Here is a 21,536-nt window from a genome sequence, read left to right on the forward strand (position 1 = left end):
TACCTCTCTTCTTTTTGTAGGTAATGGTGTGTGTGTGTGTGTCTGTGTCTGTGTCTGTCTGTGTCTGTGTGTCTGTGTACCTGTGTGTCCGCTTGCTTCTGTGTGTCTGTGTGTGCTAAAGCAAATACATTAAGTTCCCTGTATTCATAGATCGAACTTGTGTATCGATCAGGCATATATATAGCCACCTTTCAAAGGCTATAGCCTTAGAGACAGCTGTTTTGCCAATCTATAACTCAGTGTGGTCGTCAACAATAACAAACATGGCGCTGTCAGCTGTACCTTGCTGCAAGCAGTGATCAGTACTTCACCCCACGACTGACTGTCTGCAAAGCTCTGTGCAGCGTAAGTATCAGTGCTGTGCTGCAGTCATGTGTCAGTGCCTGCTTATGATTTTTTTTTTCTTCATTTCATAACAGAAGAAATGTTGTTTTCAGTTGTTGCTGGTGTTGTTGTTGTTTTCCATTGGCAGGAAATCCGTGGGCCCTGTACACCTCTGTGCTTGTTTCAAGGAAAGGCAGGTGGGGGCGGGGGTGGGGGCGAGGTGGGCGGGGCACTTGTTGACTGTGACATTAAATACAACAAAAGCAAAGCTGACATTGATAACACACACACTCACGCACTCGCCAGAACAACAAAAACAACAACAACAGCAAACATTAATAATGATAACCGAATAACAACAACAACAACAACAACAATAATAATAATAATGATAATAATAATAACCGAATAACAACAACTACGACAACAACAATGATAATGATAATAATAATAATTGCGACACACATGGATGAATTTCAGTCAGGTGGCCCCGAATTTCAACAACTAGCATGAAGAAACCTGATCTACAGACAACGTGTTCCATTGCCAGTCATTTCAGTGCCAGAGTTCATTTGTAGGAGCGTATAGCAGCTGGTGTGTGTTCGTTCTTTAGTTTAACGTCTTTTCACTGTGTGTGTGTGTGTGTGTGTGTGTGTGTGTGTGTGTGTGTGTGTGTGTGTGTGTGTGTGTGTGTGTGTGTGTGTGTGTGTGTGTGATCATACGTCACTCCACATAAACGATGCAAAACGACTAAATAGCTGACCTAAGTGCGACAGAAAATAATTGAAGTATCCAGTGAGTTTTAAACTTGTAGAAACTGAAGTCACTATTCCTGAACTGGACGACAAGCCTCCTCTCCCATCTTTGTCCACCCCACTCTCTTTCCTTTGGACAAAAGTGATCAGCGCCATCCATTATGACTAGACCTGTTCCATGGCCGTCAGCGGCTACTTTCAGTTTTGCATCCGTGTCGAGCGCGAAAGAGAGAGCCAAGAGTTAGCTCCCTGCAAGCAGTGACCGTGATGGCGGAAAGGGCCGGCTGACTGACAACGGAACAAGTACGATGTTCTGCTTGGAACTGTGAGTGGCACGTCGTCTTCCTGTGTTTCTGACGTCAAAAGAAGTGATAAACATACACACGCACGCACGCACACACACACACACACACGTATACTCTCTTCTGTCTCTGTCTCTGTGTCTCTGTCTCTGTCTGTCTGTCTGTCTGTCTCTCTCTCTCTCTCTCTCTCTCTCTCTCTCTCTCTCTCTTTCTATATATATATATATATATATATATATATATATATATATATGTGTGTGTGTGTGTGTGTGTGTGTGTGTGTGTGTGTAACATGAAAAGACGGTTAATGAAACCATCCCAAGTTGTAGCAGTAGCAGCAGCAGTTGTAGCAGTAGCAGCAGCAGCAGTTGCAGCAGTAGCAGCAGTTGTAGCAGTAGCATCAGTTGCGGTAGCACGAAGAGCAGCAGCAACAACAGTAGTAGTAATAGTAGTAACCGGCAGTGGCAGTAGCAGTAGAAAGAATGCTATCAGAGGAGGTGAGGGGTCAGTGAAGACCAGCCCAGGACAGCCCCTTCCTTTTCCTCATGGCTTGATTAGTTCCGTCAAACTTGAGGTCACTTCCAGGTAGGGCTGGGGGGTAGGTGAGGATCATTCTTGACAAGCCACAAATTACCCCTGAGGGTCAATGGAGACCAGCTCAGAATGACCTTGGGGTCAATGGAGACCAGCTCAGAATGACCTTGGGGTCAACGGAGACCAGCTCAGAATGACCTTGGGGTCAATGGAGACCAGCTCAGAATGACCTTGGGGTCAACGGAGACCAGCTCAGAATGACCTTGGGGTCAATGGAGACCAGCTCAGAATGACCTTGGGTCAATGGAGACCTGCTCAGAATGACTTTGGCGTCAACGGAGACCAGCTCAGAATGACTTTGGGGTCAATGGAGACCAGCTCAGAATGACTTTGGGGTCAATGGAGACCAGCTCAGAATGACTTTGGGGTCAATGGAGACCAGCTCAGAATGACCTTGGGGTCAACGGAGACCAGCTCAGAATGACCTTGGGGTCAATGGAGACCAGCTCAGAATGACCTTGGGTCAATGGAGACCTGCTCAGAATGACTTTGGCGTCAACGGAGACCAGCTCAGAATGACCTTGGGTCAATGGAGACCAGCTCAGAATGACTTTGGGGTCAATGGAGACCAGCTCAGAATGACCTTGGGGTCAATGAAGACCAGCTCAGAATGACCTTGGGGAAGACAAACCTCAAAGCCTGTGACACAGACATCACTTCCTGGGAAACTGATGCCCTTGACCGCTTTCGCTGAAGGACGCTGTGCTCTAGTGGCATAAAGACGTTTGAAAACAAGAGAACGCTGGCCATTAAGGAGAAGCGTGAGCGAAGGAAGCAGGGCTCTACTTCTGGAGACGCTTTCCCTTGCAACACCCGTGGGAAGTGCTGCACATCCAGAAACGGTATCTTCTCCCATATGAGGAGACACACAGACAAATAAGCCTGCCTGCCTACTCATCCGACGGGAGACTCCATCTCTCATCTCTCACATTGGTTCTCCTCTTCTATGTCCTCATGTGTTGTTGTATGCTCTCATGCACTATTGTAGAAGCATTGTTTCTGTGAGGTGCTTTGAACCCATCATATTGAGAGTTTGTGCCATGTAAGTACTCTTTCATCACCATCATCATCATCATTATCATCATCATCTATCAGTCTGTCTGTTCTGTTGGTCTGCATGATCTTCATCAAAGGTAGCTGCAGCATTCCGGCACACTATAACTGCAAATAACAAAGAACGTAAACCTCTGATGACCAAAACAGCACACTATAACTGCAAACAACAAAGAACGTAAACCTCTGATGAACAAAACAGGACACTATAATTGCAAACAACAAAGAACGTAAACCTCTGATGACCAAAACAGCACACTATAACTGCAAACAACAAAGAACGTAAACCTCTGATGACCAAAACAGCACACTATAAGTGCAAACAACAAAGAACGTAAACCTCTGATGACCAAAACAGCACACTATAAGTGCAAACAACAAAGAACGTAAACCTCTGATGACCAAAACAGGACATTATAAGTGCAAACAACAAAGAACATCAACCTCTGATGAACAAAACAGGACACTGTAATTGCAAACAACAAAGAACGTCAACCTCTGATGACCAAAACAGGACACTATAACTGCAAACAACAAAGAACGTAAAACCTCTGATGAACAAAACAGCACACTATAAGTGCAAACAACAAAGAACGTAAAACCTCTGATGAACAAAACAGCACACTATAAGTGCAAACAACAAAGAACGTAAAACCTCTGATGAACAAAACAGCACACTATAAGTGCAAACAACAAAGAACGTAATCCTCTGATGACCAAAACAGGACACTATAACTGCAAACAACAAAGAACGTCAACCTGTGATGAACAAAACAGGACACTATAAGTGCAAACAACAAAGAACGTAAACCTCTGATGAACAAAACAGCACACTATAACTGCAAACAACAAAGAACGTAATCCTCTGATGAACAAAACAGCACACTATAACTGCAAACAACAAAGAACGTAAAACCTCTGATGACCAAAACAGGACACTATAATTGCAAACAACAAAGAACGTAATCCTCTGATGAACAAAACAGGACATTATAAGCGCAAACAACAAAGAACGTAAACCTCTGATGACCAAAACAGGACACTATAACTGCAAACAACAAAGAACGTCAACCTGTGATGAACAAAACAGGACACTATAAGTGCAAACAACAAAGAACGTAAACCTCTGATGAACAAAACAGGACACTATAAGTGCTAACAACAAAGAACGTCAACCTGTGATGACCAAAACAGGACACTATAAGTGCAAATAACAAAGAACGTAAACCTCTGATGAACAAAACAGGACACTATAAGTGCAAACAACAAAGAACGTCAACCTCTGATGAACAAAACAGGACACTATAAGTGTACACAACAAAGAACGTAAACCTCTGATGACCAGAACAGGACACTATAAGTGCAAACAAAGAACGTCAACCTCTGATGAACAAAACAGCACACTATAAGTGCAAACAACAAAGAACACAACACCCTGTGAGGATGGCAGACCATGATAGTACCCAGGACATTATTTCATGGATGATGATAATTATATCCGTGGTCCTGTGTTCCAGACAGACCTATGTTCCAGAGAGGACGGACTATGATGCTGTGTCTGTAGACCTGCCTGGGTTCAGCGTGAGTCGCCTCTTTCTGCACTTTCAGCAAACAGTGGGAAAGGACGGTAAAGAGATAGAACCGGAGGACGACACCCCATGTCTTCATCTCCCTCAGGTGATGCAGTACCTCCCAAAAAGCCTCTCGCACAAACATGATCAGTTGACAGAGGCGGTTACAGTTTTGTCACGTTTTCAAACCTCGAGTGGAACTCCATGGCAGCAACGTCTTCATCCTAATAAAAATATAGAAACATTACGGAATCCTGTACTTGCTTTTTTCCCTGCTGTATGTGATTTCGTCCATAAGACACATCAGCTAGCTGACACAGGATCGTTTCTGTCTGAATCCGTGCTGTTCTTTGCAGAAGATGTTTTTCTCCGAAAACGTCATAATAGTGTGCACGATGATGTGCTCCAGGAGTTTCCCAGGTAATCTTGTCAGCGAAATGTGTCTGTAAATCTCTGGCCTGTAGCGTTCTTTTTTTCTTCTTCTTTTTTTTAAAAAATATAGGTGAGACGTGGGCTGTTCTCCAGTCTTGCGGGACAACCCCTGAGTTCAGAGAGGACTGGAAGAGTAGCGTGAGGGACGGAGCGAGTTCGTCGGCTAGCTCCTTGAAGATTCTAGGGCTGATGCCGTCGGGGTCTGGAGCCTTCCTGGTTTTCAGGTCCTTTAGGAGCTTCTTGACGCCCTTCTCCGTGATGGTGATGTCGGTGCAGGTTTGTCCACCAGGGTTTAGGCTGAGCCCGGTCTGCGTCTCAAATTCTTCCAGCGAGCAGCGCCGAGCTCTTACTGAATGCTGACTGAAACTGGTTGTTGAGAGCTTCTGCCTGACCCTGGGCATCCGTGATGAGCTGACCATCGACCTTCAAGGGACAGATGATGGTCGATTCCATCCGTTTTGCCTTCACGTAGGCCCGGCAAAAGTTCTTTGACACCTTACTGCCTTCTTCTTTGTTGTCTGGCCTGAACGAAGTGCGCACACACAAAACGATGCATGCACACGCACGGACACACACGCAACACACACAGAGTTGTTACACTCTGAATTATAATGCAATAGTATCTTACCCACATGTTTTTCATTTTACATAATAATTGATGTGTGCATGGTGATAAGTGAAGGGTGTGTCAGGTTTTGTTGTTGTTGTTTTTCCGCTGACGGGCATTTTATTTTAAGAGAGCCTTAAGAAAATTTTCTGTTTTTGGTTGAAGCAGATAATAAAGTATTTTGAATTGAATTGAATTGAATTGAATTGATGTGAAGGACCAATAGTTTCTGCGAGGCTGGCGTTGGACTTGGCACTTCAGTGCTTTGAGTTCCTGGAGGTGTCCTGGGTCGCCAGATTTCTTCCATCTCTTGTAGGGTCTGTCCCTCTTTCGGATTAGTTTCTTGGAGTTGTAGTCCACTCAGGGCTTCCCATATTGGGCTTTTGGGATGACATGGGGGATGTGGTGTGGACAATGGGGGTGTGGGTGGGTGTGGACAATGGGGGTGTGGGTGTGGACAATGGGGGTGTGGGTGTGGACAATGGGGGATGTGGTGTGGACAATGGGGGTGTGGGTGGGTGTGGACAATGGGGGTGTGGGTGTGGACAATGGGGGTGTGGGTGTGGACAATGGGGGATGTGGTGTGGACAATGGGGGTGTGGGTGGGTGTGGCCAATGGGGGTGTGGGTGTGGACAACGGGGGTGTGGGTGTGGACAATGGGGGATGTGGTGTGGACAATGGGGGTGTGGGTGGGTGTGGCCAATGGGGGTGTGGGTGTGGACAATGGAGTGCAGGCGTGGACAATGGGGGTATGGGTGGGTGTGGACAATGGAGGTGTGGGTGTGGACAATGGGGGGTGTGGGTGTGGACAGTGGGGGTGTGGGTGTGGCCAATGGGGGGTGTGGTTGTGGACAATGGGGGGTGTGGGTGTGGACAATGGAGGTGTGGGTGTGGACAATGGGGGGTGTGGGTGTGGACAGTGGGGGTGTGGGTGTGGCCAATGGGGGGTGTGGTTGTGGACAATGGGGGGTGTGGGTGTGGACAATGGAGGTGTGGGTGTGGACAATGGGGGGTGTGGGTGTGGACAGTGGGGGTGTGGGTGTGGCCAATGGGGGGTGTGGTTGTGGACAATGGGGGGTGTGGGTGTGGCCAATGGGGGTGTGGGTGTGGACAATGGAGTGCAGGCCCTCTCTGAACGTGGTCCAGATCACTTCAGTATCGCTGTCAACGCTTAAGGAGCTGACAATGGAGTTTGAGAGATCCTGGGCAGCAGAGCAGAGAGCAGGCCAGTCAGCTTGGTTATAGCAGGGGACTAGTCTGTTGGTGTTGTTTCGTCGTTCTGGCGGGATCTGGAACTCCATGTACATTGCGAAGTGGCCTTAGACTTCCGGTACACCTTCAGTCCTTGGGACCAGTGCCGGATGGTTTGTTACAAAGAGGTCAAGGGTATTGGACTCTCTGGTGGGGAAGGTGACCATCTGTTGTAACCCGTGGTCGTCAGTTCAGGTCCAGGAACTTCGTGTGCAGTCTGGGATAGACATTTGGGGTTTTTAGGCTGCAGGTGGTCCAGTCCAGAGAGGGCAGGTTGAAATCTCCCCCTGTTACCAAGTAGGCATTCAGCGGGCTGACACGCTGGATGGCAGAGGCAAAACAGTCTACAGTGACTGAGGCTAACTTCATCACCATCATCTGGTTTACAGTAAGCACCAACGATGAGATCTTTCTTGCCTTTGAGCTTGATCTTAGCGAACACTAGCTTGCAGCCAGGGACGGATAGCTCTGGGACTTCGTGGTGTTTCGGATGGTTCAGTTGCTTCTGCAACAAAGCAGCCTCCGCCAGTGTGATTTCTGTCACATCTATACGACTTGTAGTGTGGTGGCAGGACTGATTTTACTGTCAGCGATGTCTGGGTCAAGTCGTGTCTCGGTCGCAATGATAACATCTGGCTTTGTTGTCTCTATCAGGTTTAGCATACATGGAAGATTTTTCAGGCTGGACCGGGTGTTGACATTGAGGAAGCGGAGCGGGCGGTTCTTTCGCTTGTTTTGGAGCGCCTGTCAAGTTGGGGTAGACTGTGGGTTGGGGTAGATGTGTGGTTCAGTATGTGGTGACGTGAGAGGTTCTGAATGGTGTAGAGGCTTATCCCCCCCACCCCCCTCCTCTCACCAGATATATTGGGATGAGGAGGACACTGAGATACAATGATTTCCAGATCGAGCCGCGACTGACACGTGATGACTCACTCGGAAATCGAGTAGAGTGTCACAGTGAAGAGGGGTGTCGTGGACCGAAAAAAAAGTAGAGTTGTTTGATTGATACAACCTTTCAAACAAGTCCAAACAACCGTGATAAAAAAAAATCTTCATCACTGGATGGACAAACCCAAGAAATTTAATGCTGACACTGCACTGGCCAGACCGACTGCATAGTACTGCACCCAATTTTTCATGAAGTTCAGTTTATCAGTCATAATTGACATGCAATCTGAATCATTAAAAGTTGTTGCGAACAGTATAGGATGTTTGAGGAACATGCTATGCAATATCAACCATGGACAGCATGCAGTTTTTGGAGAGACTCGACCGATATCCGCCACTGATAGAAAGGTCCGTGTCCGTGCCTGCTTCGGAAAGCAGCAGCAGATCTCCGTGGAATTAACTGTGTGCATTTGTCATAGCCTTTACTTTTTAACAGCATGTTGCAAAAGCAAGTCATTATATTAGCAACATCCGCACCGTACGCACTTAACAACGTGCAAAATGTTCGTCTTTTGTGTGTTTCAGAAAACGAACTCTGCCGTATGCGGCCTTGATGGCAGGGGCAGCACACTCTTGCAAATCTTGCACGTCTTCCTGTCCGTGTTGCCAGTTTCAGTGTCCCGAAAAAATTGGGTAAGTATTAACTTTGATTGAGAATGATTCCCATCAGTTTATCGTTTTTCCGTCGCTGTTGATAAGGACAAACAGTTGATAGAAAATTTCTTTTCTTTATGACTTAACCACATTTCTGGTGGGACTAAAAAAACTGCAAGAAGAAATTAATATTCTCACTTGTTTATTGTTGGTAATAGTCCAGAGTAAACATAACGATAAAGTCGTCCCATTGAGCAATGGTCTCTGATATTGCAGACAACGCAGCGTCTTATCTGGTTTCAACTGAAGTCTGTATTTCACACTGTCTCATGTCTCCGAGAACTTGCAGTTCTAAACGGCAAAGTGAAACTTACAATCTGCTCCATTCTTTGTGAATATTCCTCGGTTTAACGCATTTAGAATACAGATGGATTAACAGTATGCTTACACAGCAGGCTGACGTTGAGGAGCTATTTGTTTCATTCCTAGTCACAAGTTATTTTTGTATATATATATATATATATATATATATATATATATATATATATATAATTCAGGGTCTGGCCCGTCCTTTGGTTGATGGAGAAATCCCGACAGACGTGAAGTGTGCATCGTTTGATTAAATACTTCCTGGACTTGGATGTGTACAGTGGACAGAAACTAATTGCTTTTACATGTGTTACTTGTTCAGTAAATTACCTTGGAAAGTATTAATTTCTCCTGATCTAAAGAAGTACCATGATCACAGGCACCACTGACGCCTTAGACTGGCAGGTTGTCTGCCTAGACCTCACAGCCTTTTGTATGTCTCTTTCAATATCTGTCTCTTTTTCCTTATTAATTTTTTGTGGGATACGCATACACTGTTTTGCTGTCGCAATTATAACCTTTTTTTATTATTATTTTTTTACTGTTGCCTGTTTATTTATTTATGTATTTATATATATATTTATTTATTTGTTTGTTTGTTTATTCATTAAGATGCATTAATTTAGTGAATGTATCCATTGTGCACCTTTTTTCCTTCTTTTTTTCTCAAGGCCTGACTAAGCATGTTGGTTTACGCTGCTAGTCAGTGGCGTATTGTATATGGATTTGTCCAAACACAGTGACACTTTGAGTAACTGAACTGAACTGAACTGAACTGTAATTAATTCGTAAAAGTAATAAAAAAAAAAGTTTTTTAATTTGGTGTTCATATCAAGGAGATTTTTTAGACACATTAGTATTTTGTGCAAGTGCAGTTTCAGTTGGTATGTGGTGGATTCCATCTTTGTGTAATTCTGTTTGCTAATGAATTTTTCTTTATGTTGATTTTACAGTGCTCTTTACAGATTTTCATCACTGAGTTTCTTGTACTCTTGTAAGCTGACATTCTAAAAATAGCACTTACATTAAGTGATTAACATCATTAAATTTAAAGCAGTTTACTTATTTAGCTTTTTGTAGGTTTGAATTAAGTCTCTTCTTAACCATCCACCCTTTAGATTAAAGATTCATAAACAGTTTGATGAATACAGATTTAAGTATGGAAATCTCTGTTGCTGCTGTGATAGCTGTTTCCTCAAATTCCATTTCACAACCCTGCTGTTTGTGGGAAGGAGTACTGAAATAAGTTGGTCTTTGTACTGTAGTCATGAGCATGAAATTTTGGCTGTTGTTTCTTGCCATATTCATAACAGTATTTGTTGTGGAGAAAGATCCTTGCGGCTTGGGTTTGATAACAAGTGAGCCTCATTGTCTTTGATGTGGTAGGCTGTCAGAGAAAATGGCACAGAGAGGTTGGTGAAGCATGTTCTTTCACTGTATCACAAGATTGTCACAAAATGTAAGATGCTGCTGCCGTCTCCCTTCTTGCAGTGTGATTATTCAGCATGTTGGTGATACATCCAGGGGTCTTCCTTTGTGATTCTGCCCACTGCTTGGTGATGTCTAGTTGTGTTTTGGTTGTTGCTGGGTTGGGTTTTTTTTTTTTTTTTTATTTATTTTTTTAATGTCTTTACTGGTAGGAATCCCACAACACTGCATGCACTGCACTGCACTCTGGGTCTGATCTCACCAAAGGGTCTGCATTCTGATGGACAGCATGGAGTGCAGGCTGTAGCATAAGAAGCACATGAGTTGAACTAGCTTTGTTTTGGTGATGTTCGGGATGTGCACTGCCCAGGTCTTCTGAGAACAGGACAGCAAGGTAGGAATTACAGTGCATTTGTTGCAGAATGTTCTGAGGTATTCTGAGAACAAGACAGCAAGGTAGGAATTACAGTGCATTTGTTGCAGAATGTTCTGAGGTATTCTGAGAACAAGACAGCAAGGTAGGAATTACAGTGCATTTGTTGCAGAATGTTCTGAGGTATTCTGAGAACAAGACAGCAAGGTAGGAATTACAGTGCATTTGTTGCAGAATGTTCTGAGGTCTTCTGAGAACAAGACAGCAAGGTAGGAATTACAGTGCATTTGTTGCAGAATGTTCTGAGGTATTCTGAGAACAAGACAGCAAGGTAGGAATTACAGTGCATTTGTTGCAGAATGTTCTGAGGTCTTCTGAGAACAAGACAGCAAGATAGGAATTGTAGTGCATTTGTTGTAGAATGTTCTGAGGTCTTCTGAGAACAAGACAGCAAGGTAGGAATTGTAGTGCATTTGTTGCAGAATGTTCTGAGGTCTTCTGAGAACAAGACAGCAAGGTAGGAATTACAGTGCATTTGTTGCAGAATGTTCTGAGGTATTCTGAGAACAAGACAGCAAGGTAGGAATTGTAGTGCATTTGTTGCAGAATTTTCTGAGGTCTTCTGAGAACAAGACAGCAAGGTAGGAATTACAGTGCATTTGTTGCAGAATGTTCTGAGGTCTTCTGAGAACAAGACAGCAAGGTAGGAATTGTAGTGTGTGCATTTATTGTAGAATGTTCTGAGGTCTTCTGAGAACAAGACAGCAAGGTAGGAATTGTAGTGTGTGCATTTATTGTAGAATGTTCTGAGGTCTTCTGAGAACAAGACAGCAAGGTAGGAATTGTAGTGTGTGCATTTATTGTAGAATGTTCTGAGGTCTTCTGAGAACAAGACAGCAAGGTAGGAATTGTAGTGTGTGCATTTATTGTAGAATGTTCTGAGGTCTTCTGAGAACAAGACAGCAAGGTAGGAATTGTAGTGTGTGCATTTATTGTAGAATGTTCTGAGGTCTTCTGAGAACAAGACAGCAAGGTAGGAATTGTAGTGTGTGCATTTATTGTAGAATGTTCTGAGGTCTTCTGAGAACAAGACAGCAAGGTAGGAATTGTAGTGTGTGCATTTATTGTAGAATGTTCTGAGGTCTTCTGAGAACAAGACAGCAAGGTAGGAATTGTAGTGTGTGCATTTATTGTAGAATGTTCTGAGGTCTTCTGAGAACAAGACAGCAAGGTAGGAATTACAGTGCATTTGTTGCAGAGTGTAAGAACTGAATGAATAGAAGTGCGTTGACCTGTTTTGAATACTTCATCCTTATGAGTTCCCACATTTTTCAGCAGGTACCCTGCAAACCCTACCTTGGAGGCATACCTTCATAAAACATTTGTTCCCTGTCCACATATCTTGTTTGGATAGTTTTCTTTTTCTTTTTTGGTTTTTTGATCATCTTTAAAAACACTGTGGCAGAGTTGTTTTGCAGGTGTTTTCTGATTCAGTGTATTTGTCTTGGTTTCAGACTGAATATTCTTGTAAAAGGTCTTAGAATATGATATAATTTGTGGCAATATCTTTTTTCTCATACATTACATTTTACTTTATCTTGCTGCATTTGTCTCTTGAAAAATCACTGTTTTTTAGATGTTGAATTGAATATTCAAAGCCACAAGTGCACACACATGCACACACTTTATTTCTCATTCTTCTCATATTTCTTCTTTTTTTCTGTACATCAGACAGTCAACACCTGGATAACAACATAGGTTTAGAAAAGTAGTTTGTTAACACTTCAAGAAAGTGCCCAAAAAGTGAATGTGAATTTCATAATGTTTTTCAGTTATACCCTCACTAAAGCACATCAAAATTAAGGCAGATCATCTCACTAGTTTATATGTTAACACTGAATGTTTTGAAAACTTAATATAGCAAAAATGTCACATGCTACTGTGGAGGACTACTCTCAGATATGCATGAACTCCTTGAATGTGAGGCCTTAAAATCCTTCTCACCAAGATTTTCAAAAAAATATCATATAAAAATGTAATTGATAATTTTGCACTGCTGTTAAAATTTCTGAAAGTTTGCTTTGTAGTCCAGTTGGACATTTGATTTGGTTATATCTGTGATCACCTTTCTTCTAGGTTCTTGTTCTTTTGCACATGGACCTTTTTTCTGTTTTTTTCCATCTAAAATTACAATATATGGATAGACATTAAACTGAAGAACTCTCTCTCTCTCTCTCTCTCTCACACACACACACACACGCACACACACGCATGCATGCACGAACGCATGCATGCACGCACGCATGCATGCATGCACGCGCACACAATATGTAACAAGACAGACAGATAGATGTATATAACCTATTTTTATTAAACAGGTGTGCAGATTGTGATAGTCAGTCAATGGCCTGGTCCTCTGCCAACCCCCCGCCCACACCAAACCTCTTCCTGACAGTCCACTTGATCCTGGCCCGGCGCTGGATGGTGACGCATTTCGATATGGATTTGAACCCAACTGTTCCCATTGGACAGCTCAAAGAGGAGCTGGCCACTCAGGTAGGTGGTTTCTGTCGTCATAAGCTGCTTTCCTCATTCATCAATGTTTATGTTGTTCAAAGAGACAGGAGAACGGCTCAAAGCCAGACAGACAGACCAGTGTCAGACTTCACCTGTGCTCAGTGTGGGAGTAACTGTCACCTGTGCTCAGTAACTGTCACCTGTACTCAGTAACTGTCACCTGTACTCAGTGTGGGAGGGGCTGTCACCTGTGCTCAGTAACTGTCACCTGTACTCAGTGTGGGAGGAACTGTCACCTGTACTCAGTAACTGTCACTTGTGCTCAGTAACTGTCACCTGTGCTCAGTGTGGGAGGGGCTGTCACCTGTGCTCAGTAACTGTCATCTGTGCTCAGTGTGGAAGGAACTGTCACCTGTGCTCAGTAACTGTCACCTGTGCTCAGTGTGGGAGTATCTGTCACCTGTGCTCAGTAACTGTCACCTGTGCTCAGTAACTGTCACCTGTACTCAGTGTGGGAGGAACTGTCACCTGTGCTCAGTAACTGTCACCTGTACTCAGTGTGGGAGTATCTGTCACCTGTGCTCAGTAACTGTCACCTGTGCTCAGTGTGGGAGTAACTGTCACCTGTGCTCAGTGTGGGAGGGGCTGTCACTCCTGTGTTGGCCTGTCCAGCCACACCCGACGTTGCGTCATAATCACCACCCACAGTGCATCTCTGTAGTCTCCCCAGACTTGATGGATGCTTGTCACTGTGTGTGTTGGGAGGGGGTGTGTGTGCATGTGTGTGTGTGTGTGTGTGTGTGTGTGTGTGTGTGTGCATGTCAACATGTATGTGTGTGTGCATTCATGTGTCCTTAAGTACATGCATGTGTGTGCACTCATGCATTTATCTGTGTGCAAGTGTCTTCATATGTTTGCGTGAGCTTGAGTGTGTGCACACAAGTGTGTGCAGCTGTGAAACAATTATTTATAGGGATTAAGCCAGGCCATCACAGTGTGCCTTTGTCCTATACTGTTGAATGTTCACTTTGTGATTAAAGCATTACCCTAACCCTGTACTGTTGAATGTTCACTTTGTGATTAAAGCATTACCCTAACCCTGTACTGTTGAATGTTCACTTTGTGATTAAAGCATTACCCTAACCCTGTACTGTTGAATGTTCACTTTGTGATTAAAGCATTACCCTAACCCTGTACTGTTGAATGTTCACTTTGTGATTAAAGCATTACCCTAACCCTAACCCTGTACTGTTGAATGCTCACTTTGTGATTAAAGCATTACCCTAACCCTGTACTGTTGAATGTTCACTTTGTGATTAAAGCATTACCCTAACCCTGTACTGTTGAATGCTCACTTTGTGATTAAAGCATTACCCTAACCCTGTACTGTTGAATGTTCACTTTGTGATTAAAGCATTACCCTAACCCTAACCCTGTACTGTTGAATGCTCACTTTGTGATTAAAGCATTACCCTAACCCTGTACTGTTGAATGCTCACTTTGTGATTAAAGCATTACCCTAACCCTGTACTGTTGAATGTTCACTTTGTGATTAAAGCATTACCCTAACCCTGTACTGTTGAATGTTCACTTTGTGATTAAAGCATTACCCTAACCCTGTACTGTTGAATGTTCACTTTGTGATTAAAGCAGTGCCAACAGCAGTGGTGTATGTCTGTTACCTGTGGTGTTACAGCTAGGAGTGGCAGTGCCAACAGCAGTGGTGTATGACTGTTACCTGTAGTGTTACAGCTAGGAGTGGCAGTGCCAACAGCAGTGGTGTATGTCTGTTACCTGTGGTGTTACAGCTAGGAGTGGCAGTGCCAACAGCAGTGGTGTATGACTGTTACCTGTAGTGTTACAGCTAGGAGTGGCAGTGCCAACAGCAGTGGTGTATGTCTGTTACCTGTAGTGTTACAGCTAGGAGTGGCAGTGCCAACAGCAGTGGTGTATGACTGTTACCTGTAGTGTTACAGCTAGGAGTGGCAGTGCCAACAGCAGTGGTGTATGTCTGTTACCTGTAGTGTTACAGCTAGGAGTGGCAGTGCCAACAGCAGTGGTGTATGACTGTTACCTGTAGTGTTACAGCTAGGAGTGGCAGTGCCAACAGCAGTGGTGTATGTCTGTTACCTGTAGTGTTACAGCTAGGAGTGGCAGTGCCAACAGCAGTGGTGTATGTCTGTTACCTGTAGTGTTACAGCTAGGAGTGGCAGTGCCAGCAGCAGTGGTGTATGTTTGTTACCTGTGGTGTTACAGTTGGGGCTGGCAGCGTGCCAACAGCAGTGGTTCTACCTGAACGTGTTGATGGAGGACTGGGATACCCTGCACACCCTGGGTGTCATCATGGACAGCGTGGTGGAGGTTCGCCTCAAGCCCGGCACCCTCCCCTCCTCCTCCTTCCCCAGCACACCTGTAGGGGCCTCAGCAGGAGCACCCAGAGATCAGCGTCCTCAACAAGTGTGACGGGACTGGTGCTTCCCCCTGGACACTGGCAAGGGATTTATTGCACAAGTCTTTCTGTGGGAAGAAACTTGCAGATTCGGAGTCACAGTGAGCAAGTGCACGTCATGAGTTTCTGCGGCTGGGCAGCCCTGAAATGGCTTTTTGCAGTCAGCTTGGCTACATGCAACATGATTTGATTTGTGGCTCCGCTTGTCACGCATTTCCATTAAGCTTGGATTCATGGGAGGTGTTGTTTTTTTGTTTTTTGTTTTTTTGTCATTGTTTATTTTTTTTATATGCAGTAGCTACAACACTGCAGGCATCTTTGTTTTTCAGGCATTGTTGACACCTACACTTTGTGTACCAGAACTGGAAGCAGAAAGTGACAATGGTCTGAGTTAGTGCAGGAGCAGCAGTTTTGAAGGGACTTTACTTTGACCTGCATCATGTGCTCTTGTTGATGAGGGTGGGGTCTTTGGCAGAACTACAGTGACTAAACTTGGTGCAGTATATGCACAACCCATTGCCCAGACGAGTGTGTTGAAACACACACTCATAAAAATAGATGTATATACAGAGCACCTTCAAAACACAATGCCTCAGTCATGCCAACCTATCTTTATTTTGCTGTAATGTTCCATTAACTCCAAACTTGACTGGATTATCACATTCCAAAAGATTTGTAACATTGCAATAAGTTTCAGCAACAAATTGTATGTGATGATAAACTAACTCAGTTACTGTTGAAACAACAGAAAGATAGCATTACTTTTGCAGTCACATACCAGATTCTCATAAAACATTTATGGATGTACAGACCTACCAACTGCTATGCTTTGAGCGTAGCATACTATGCTGCGTTCACATTGTGATGTTCACAGTAAATATTCTACATTGAAATAGTTAAAGTCAAACTATGATAAATATTTAACTAAATATCCAAATTACAGATTGATGCAGAGAGCAGATTGGTGCAAAAGGATCATATTCTGCCACTGGTGTAAGTGGTGCAAAATTATCAGCCACTGAAAGTTTCTGTTTGTTTTTTGTTTTTTTAAAGGCATCAGCATGATTCAGTCAGCACTCAGTTGACACTTTCGTCCACTTCTATTCTGCAAATTACTGTAACAGTAATAGACAGTTCTGTTTCATGTGGCTTCGTCTGGTTTAAAAATAAACAAACAAAAGACAGCCATAATAGGACATCAACAGCAAAGAAACTTCTTCTTTCTTCTTCTTCTTCTGCGTTCGTGGGCTGCAACTCCCACGTTCACTCGCATGTACACGAGCAGGCTTTTACGTGTATGACCGTTTTTACCCCACCATGTAGGCATCCATACTCCGCTTTCGGGGGAGTGCATGCTGGGTATGATCTTGTTTCCATAACCTACCGAACGCTGACATGGATTACAGGATCTTTAACGTGTGTATTTGATCTTCTGCTTGCGTTTACACACGAAGGGGGTTCAGGCACTAGCAGGTCTGCACATATGTTGACCTCACTCACTCACTCATTCCCTCGACCGCTGGGGTCGTTGGGGGGACATGAGGAAGATGTCATAGCTCGCCACGCCGTTCTGTTGGCAGCTGTCGTGAGGAGATCTGGCATCGTCATTTTGGTCCATTCCTTGACGTTGTCAGACCAGCTTTTTTTCTGCCGCCCCCGTCTGCGCCCTCCCTCTACAGTCCCTTGCAGGATGTTGACCTGGGAGATCGTAAAAATCTCCACCCTTGACCCACCAGGCGCTGTCACCGTGATTCGAACCCGGGACCCTCAGATTGAAAGTCCAACGCTTGAATCATTCGGCTATTGCGCCCGTCGCAAAGAAACAAAAGACGGCCATAATAGGACATCAACAGCAAAGAAACAAACAAAAGACAGCCATGATAGGACATCAACAGCAAAGAAACAAACAAAATAGCCATGATAGGACATCAACAGCAAAGAAACAAAAGACGGCCATAATAGGACATTAACAGCAAAGAAACAAACAAAAGACAGCTATAATAAGACATCAACAGCAAAGAAACAAACAAAAGAGAGCCATAACAGGACTTCAACAGCAAAGAAACAAACAAAAGATAGCCATGATAGGACATCAACAGCAAAGAAACAAAAGACAGCCATAATAGGACATCAACAGCAAAGAAACAAACAAAAGACAGCCATAATAGGACATCAACAGCAAAGAAACAAACAAAAGACAGCCATAACAGGACATCAACAGCAAAGAAACAAAAGACAGCTATAATAAGACATCAACAGCAAAGAAACAAACAAAAGACAGCCATGATAGGACATCAACAGCAAAGAAACAAACAAAAGACAGCCATGATAGGACATCAACAGCAAAGAAACAAACAAAAGACAGCCATAATAGGGCATCAACAGCAAAGAAACAAACAAAAGACAGCCATGATAGGACATCAACAGCAAAGAAACAAAAGATAGCCATAACAGGACATCAACAGCAAAGAAACAAACAAAAGACAGCCATAACAGGACATCAACAGCAAAGAAACAAACAAAAGACAGCCATGATAGGACATCAACAGCAAAGAAACAAAAGACATCTATAATAGGACATTAACAGCAAAGAAACAAAAGGCAGCCATGATAGACATCAACAGCAAAGAAACAAAACACAGCCATGATAGGACATGAACAGCAAAGAAACAAACAAGACAGTCATAATAGGACATCAACAGCAAAGAAACAAAAGACAGCCATAACAGGACTTCAACAGCAGAGAAACAAACAAAAGACAGCCATGATAGGACATCAACAGCAAAGAAACAAAAGATAGCCATAATAGGACATCAACAGCAAAGAAACAAACAAAAGACAGCCATGATAGGACATCAACAGCAAAGAAACAAAAGACAGCCATGATAGGACATGAACAGCAAAGAAACAAACAAGACAGTCATAATAGGACATCAACAGCAAAGAAACAAAAGACAGCCATAACAGGACTTCAACAGCAGAGAAACAAACAAAAGACAGCCATGATAGGACATCAACAGCAAAGAAACAAAAGATAGCCATAACAGGACATCAACAGCAAAGAAACAAACAAAAGACAGCCATAACAGGACATCAACAGCAAAGAAACAAAAGACAGCCATAACAGGACATCAACAGCAAAGAAACAAACAAAAGACAGCCATAACAGGACTTCAACAGCAGAGAAACAAACAAAAGACAGCCATGATAGGACATCAACAGCAAAGAAACAAACAAAAGACAGCCATGATAGGACATCAACAGCAAAGAAACAAAAGACAGCCATAACAGGACTTCAACAGCAGAGAAACAAACAAAAGACAGCCATAATAGGACATCAACAGCAAAGAAACAAACAAAAGACAGCCATGATAGGACATCAACAGCAAAGAAACAAACAAAAGACAGCCATGATAGGACATCAACAGCAAAGAAACAAACAAAAGACAGCCATAACAGGACATCAACAGCAAAGAAACAAAAGACAGCCATAACAGGACATCAACAGCAAAGAAACAAACAAAAGACAGCCATGATAGGACTTCAACAGCAGAGAAACAAACAAAAGACAGCCATGATAGGACATCAACAGCAAAGAAACAAAAGACAGCCATAACAGGACATCAACAGCAAAGAAACAAACAAAAGACAGCCATAATAGGACATTAACAGCAAAGAAACAAACAAAAGACAGCCATGATAGGACATCAACAGCAAAGAAACAAACAAAAGACAGCCATAATAGGACATTAACAGCAAAGAAACAAACAAAAGACAGCCATGATAGGACATCAACAGCAAAGAAACAAACAAAAGACAGCCATAACAGGACATCAACAGCAAAGAAACAAAAGACAGCCATAACAGGACTTCAACAGCAGAGAAACAAACAAAAGACAGCCATGATAGGACATCAACAGCAAAGAAACAAACAAAAGACAGCCATGATAGGACATCAACAGCAAAGAAACAAACAAAAGACAGCCATAACAGGACATCAACAGCAAAGAAACAAACAAAAGACAGCCATAACAGGACATCAACAGCAAAGAAACAAAAGACAGCCATAATAGGACATCAACAGCAAAGAAACAAACAAAAGACAGCCATAACAGGACATCAACAGCAAAGAAACAAACAAAAGACAGCCATAACAGGACATCAACAGCAAAGAAACAAACAAAAGACAGCTATAATAAGACATTAACAGCAAAGAAACAAACAAAAGACAGCCATGATAGACATCAACAGCAAAGAAACAAAAGACAGCCATGATAGGACATCAACAGCAAAGAAACAAAAGACAGCCATAACAGGACATCAACAGCAAAGAAACAAAAGACAGCCATAACAGGACATCAACAGCAAAGAAACAAAAGACAGCCATGATAGGACATCAACAGCAAAGAAACAAAAGACAGCCATAACAGGACATCAACAGCAAAGAAACAAAAGACAGCCATAACAGGACATCAACAGCAAAGAAACAAAAGACAGCCATAACAGGACATCAACAGCAAAGAAACAAACAAAAGACAGCCATGATAGGACATCAACAGCAAAGAAACAAACAAAAGACAGCCATGATAGGACATCAACAGCAAAGAAACAAAAGACAGCCATGATAGACATCAACAGCAAAGAAACAAAAGACAGCCATAATAGGACATCAACAGCAAAGAAACAAACAAAAGACAGCCATAACAGGACATCAACAGCAAAGAAACAAACAAAAGACAGCCATAATAGGACATCAACAGCAAAGAAACAAACAAAAGACAGCCATGATAGGACATCAACAGCAAAGAAACAAAAGACAGCTATAATAAGACATCAACAGCAAAGAAACAAACAAAAGACAGCCATAATAGGACATTAACAGCAAAGAAACAAACAAAAGACAGCCATGATAGACATCAACAGCAAAGAAACAAAAGACAGCCATGATAGGACATCAACAGCAAAGAAACAAAAGACAGCCATGATAGGACATCAACAGCAAAGAAACAAAAGACAGCCATGATAGGACATCAACAGCAAAGAAACAAGACAGTCATAATAGGACATCAACAGCAAAGAAACAAAAGACAGCCATGATAGACATCAACAGCAAAGAAACAAAAGACAGCCATGATAGGACATCAACAGCAAAGAAACAAAAGACAGCCATGATAGGACATCAACAGCAAAGAAACAAGACAGTCATAATAGGACATCAACAGCAAAGAAGCACTCAGTGATTCCATGAAGCTTACAGGAATTAAAGTTTATGAACTGAACACTTGTATTCTGTGCTGTGTGTCGACCAGACTTGAAAGCAAACAATCTCCAGTGCACTGTCTGCTGTGTGTCATTGGTTTCTGTGCTGTGTGTCGACCAGACTTGAAAGCAAACAATCTCCAGTGCACTGTCTGCTGTGTGTCATTGGTTTCTGTGCTGTGTGTCGACCAGACTTGAAAGCAAACAATCTCCAGTGCACTGTCTGCTGTGTGTCATTGGTTTCTGTGCTGTGTGTCGTCGACCAGACTTGAAAGCAAACAATCTCCAGTGCACTGTCTGCTGTGTGTCATTGGTTTCTGTGCTGTGTGTCGACCAGACTTGAAAGCAAACAATCTCCAGTGCACTGTCTGCTGTGTGTCATTGGTTTCTGTGTGGTGTGTGTCCAAGTCCAAAAGCCATGATCAAGTCGGGAAAAGGTGGAAGTATAGTAGCAGTTTTTTCTGTCATTGCTGCTGTGTGCACATGTCAAATGATGGGTATAGAAACAAGTCTGGAACTTCCTTTTTTGAGGAAGTGTCTGGGTTTGTTCCAATGTACATTCTATTAATGTGTGTGTTAGCTGTATTGGTAGTGTAAGCAGAATTGTCTTGAAGTTGTGTACCTTTTATGTGGAGAGAGTCACTTCTCTTTTCTGTTGTTTAAAATACATTATTCTTTGAATGTTCTTGTTCTTTCCTTTCAAATAAAT

At 43.1% G+C, this 21,536-nt stretch overlaps 1 protein-coding gene across 4 annotated transcripts in view; it reads left to right on the top strand.

Annotated features, from left to right (window-relative positions):
- Window positions 1–253: 253 nt before the first annotated feature.
- Window positions 254–21,536, top strand: part of LOC143291322 (uncharacterized) — a 21,303-nt gene continuing 20 nt past the window's right edge. The window contains exons 1-5 of one of the 4 annotated variants that reach the window (XM_076601189.1): window positions 254–345; window positions 1,269–1,404; window positions 8,364–8,471; window positions 12,981–13,158; window positions 15,376–21,536. The exon at window positions 15,376–21,536 is cut by the window's right edge and continues 20 nt beyond it. In XM_076601189.1, the coding sequence (XP_076457304.1) occupies window positions 1,388–1,404; window positions 8,364–8,471; window positions 12,981–13,158; window positions 15,376–15,582 (510 nt within the window). In that variant the 5' untranslated portion in view covers window positions 254–345; window positions 1,269–1,387 and the 3' untranslated portion in view covers window positions 15,583–21,536. Of the gene's footprint in view, window positions 346–1,268; window positions 1,405–4,545; window positions 4,706–8,064; window positions 8,187–8,363; window positions 8,472–12,980; window positions 13,159–15,375 lie in introns of those variants that run through there. The other 3 variants (XM_076601191.1, XM_076601190.1, XM_076601187.1) reach the window with 3 other exon arrangements.

This window comes from Babylonia areolata, chromosome 16, assembly GCF_041734735.1.
Source record: "Babylonia areolata isolate BAREFJ2019XMU chromosome 16, ASM4173473v1, whole genome shotgun sequence".
Classification (NCBI taxonomy): domain Eukaryota; kingdom Metazoa; phylum Mollusca; class Gastropoda; order Neogastropoda; family Buccinidae; genus Babylonia; species Babylonia areolata.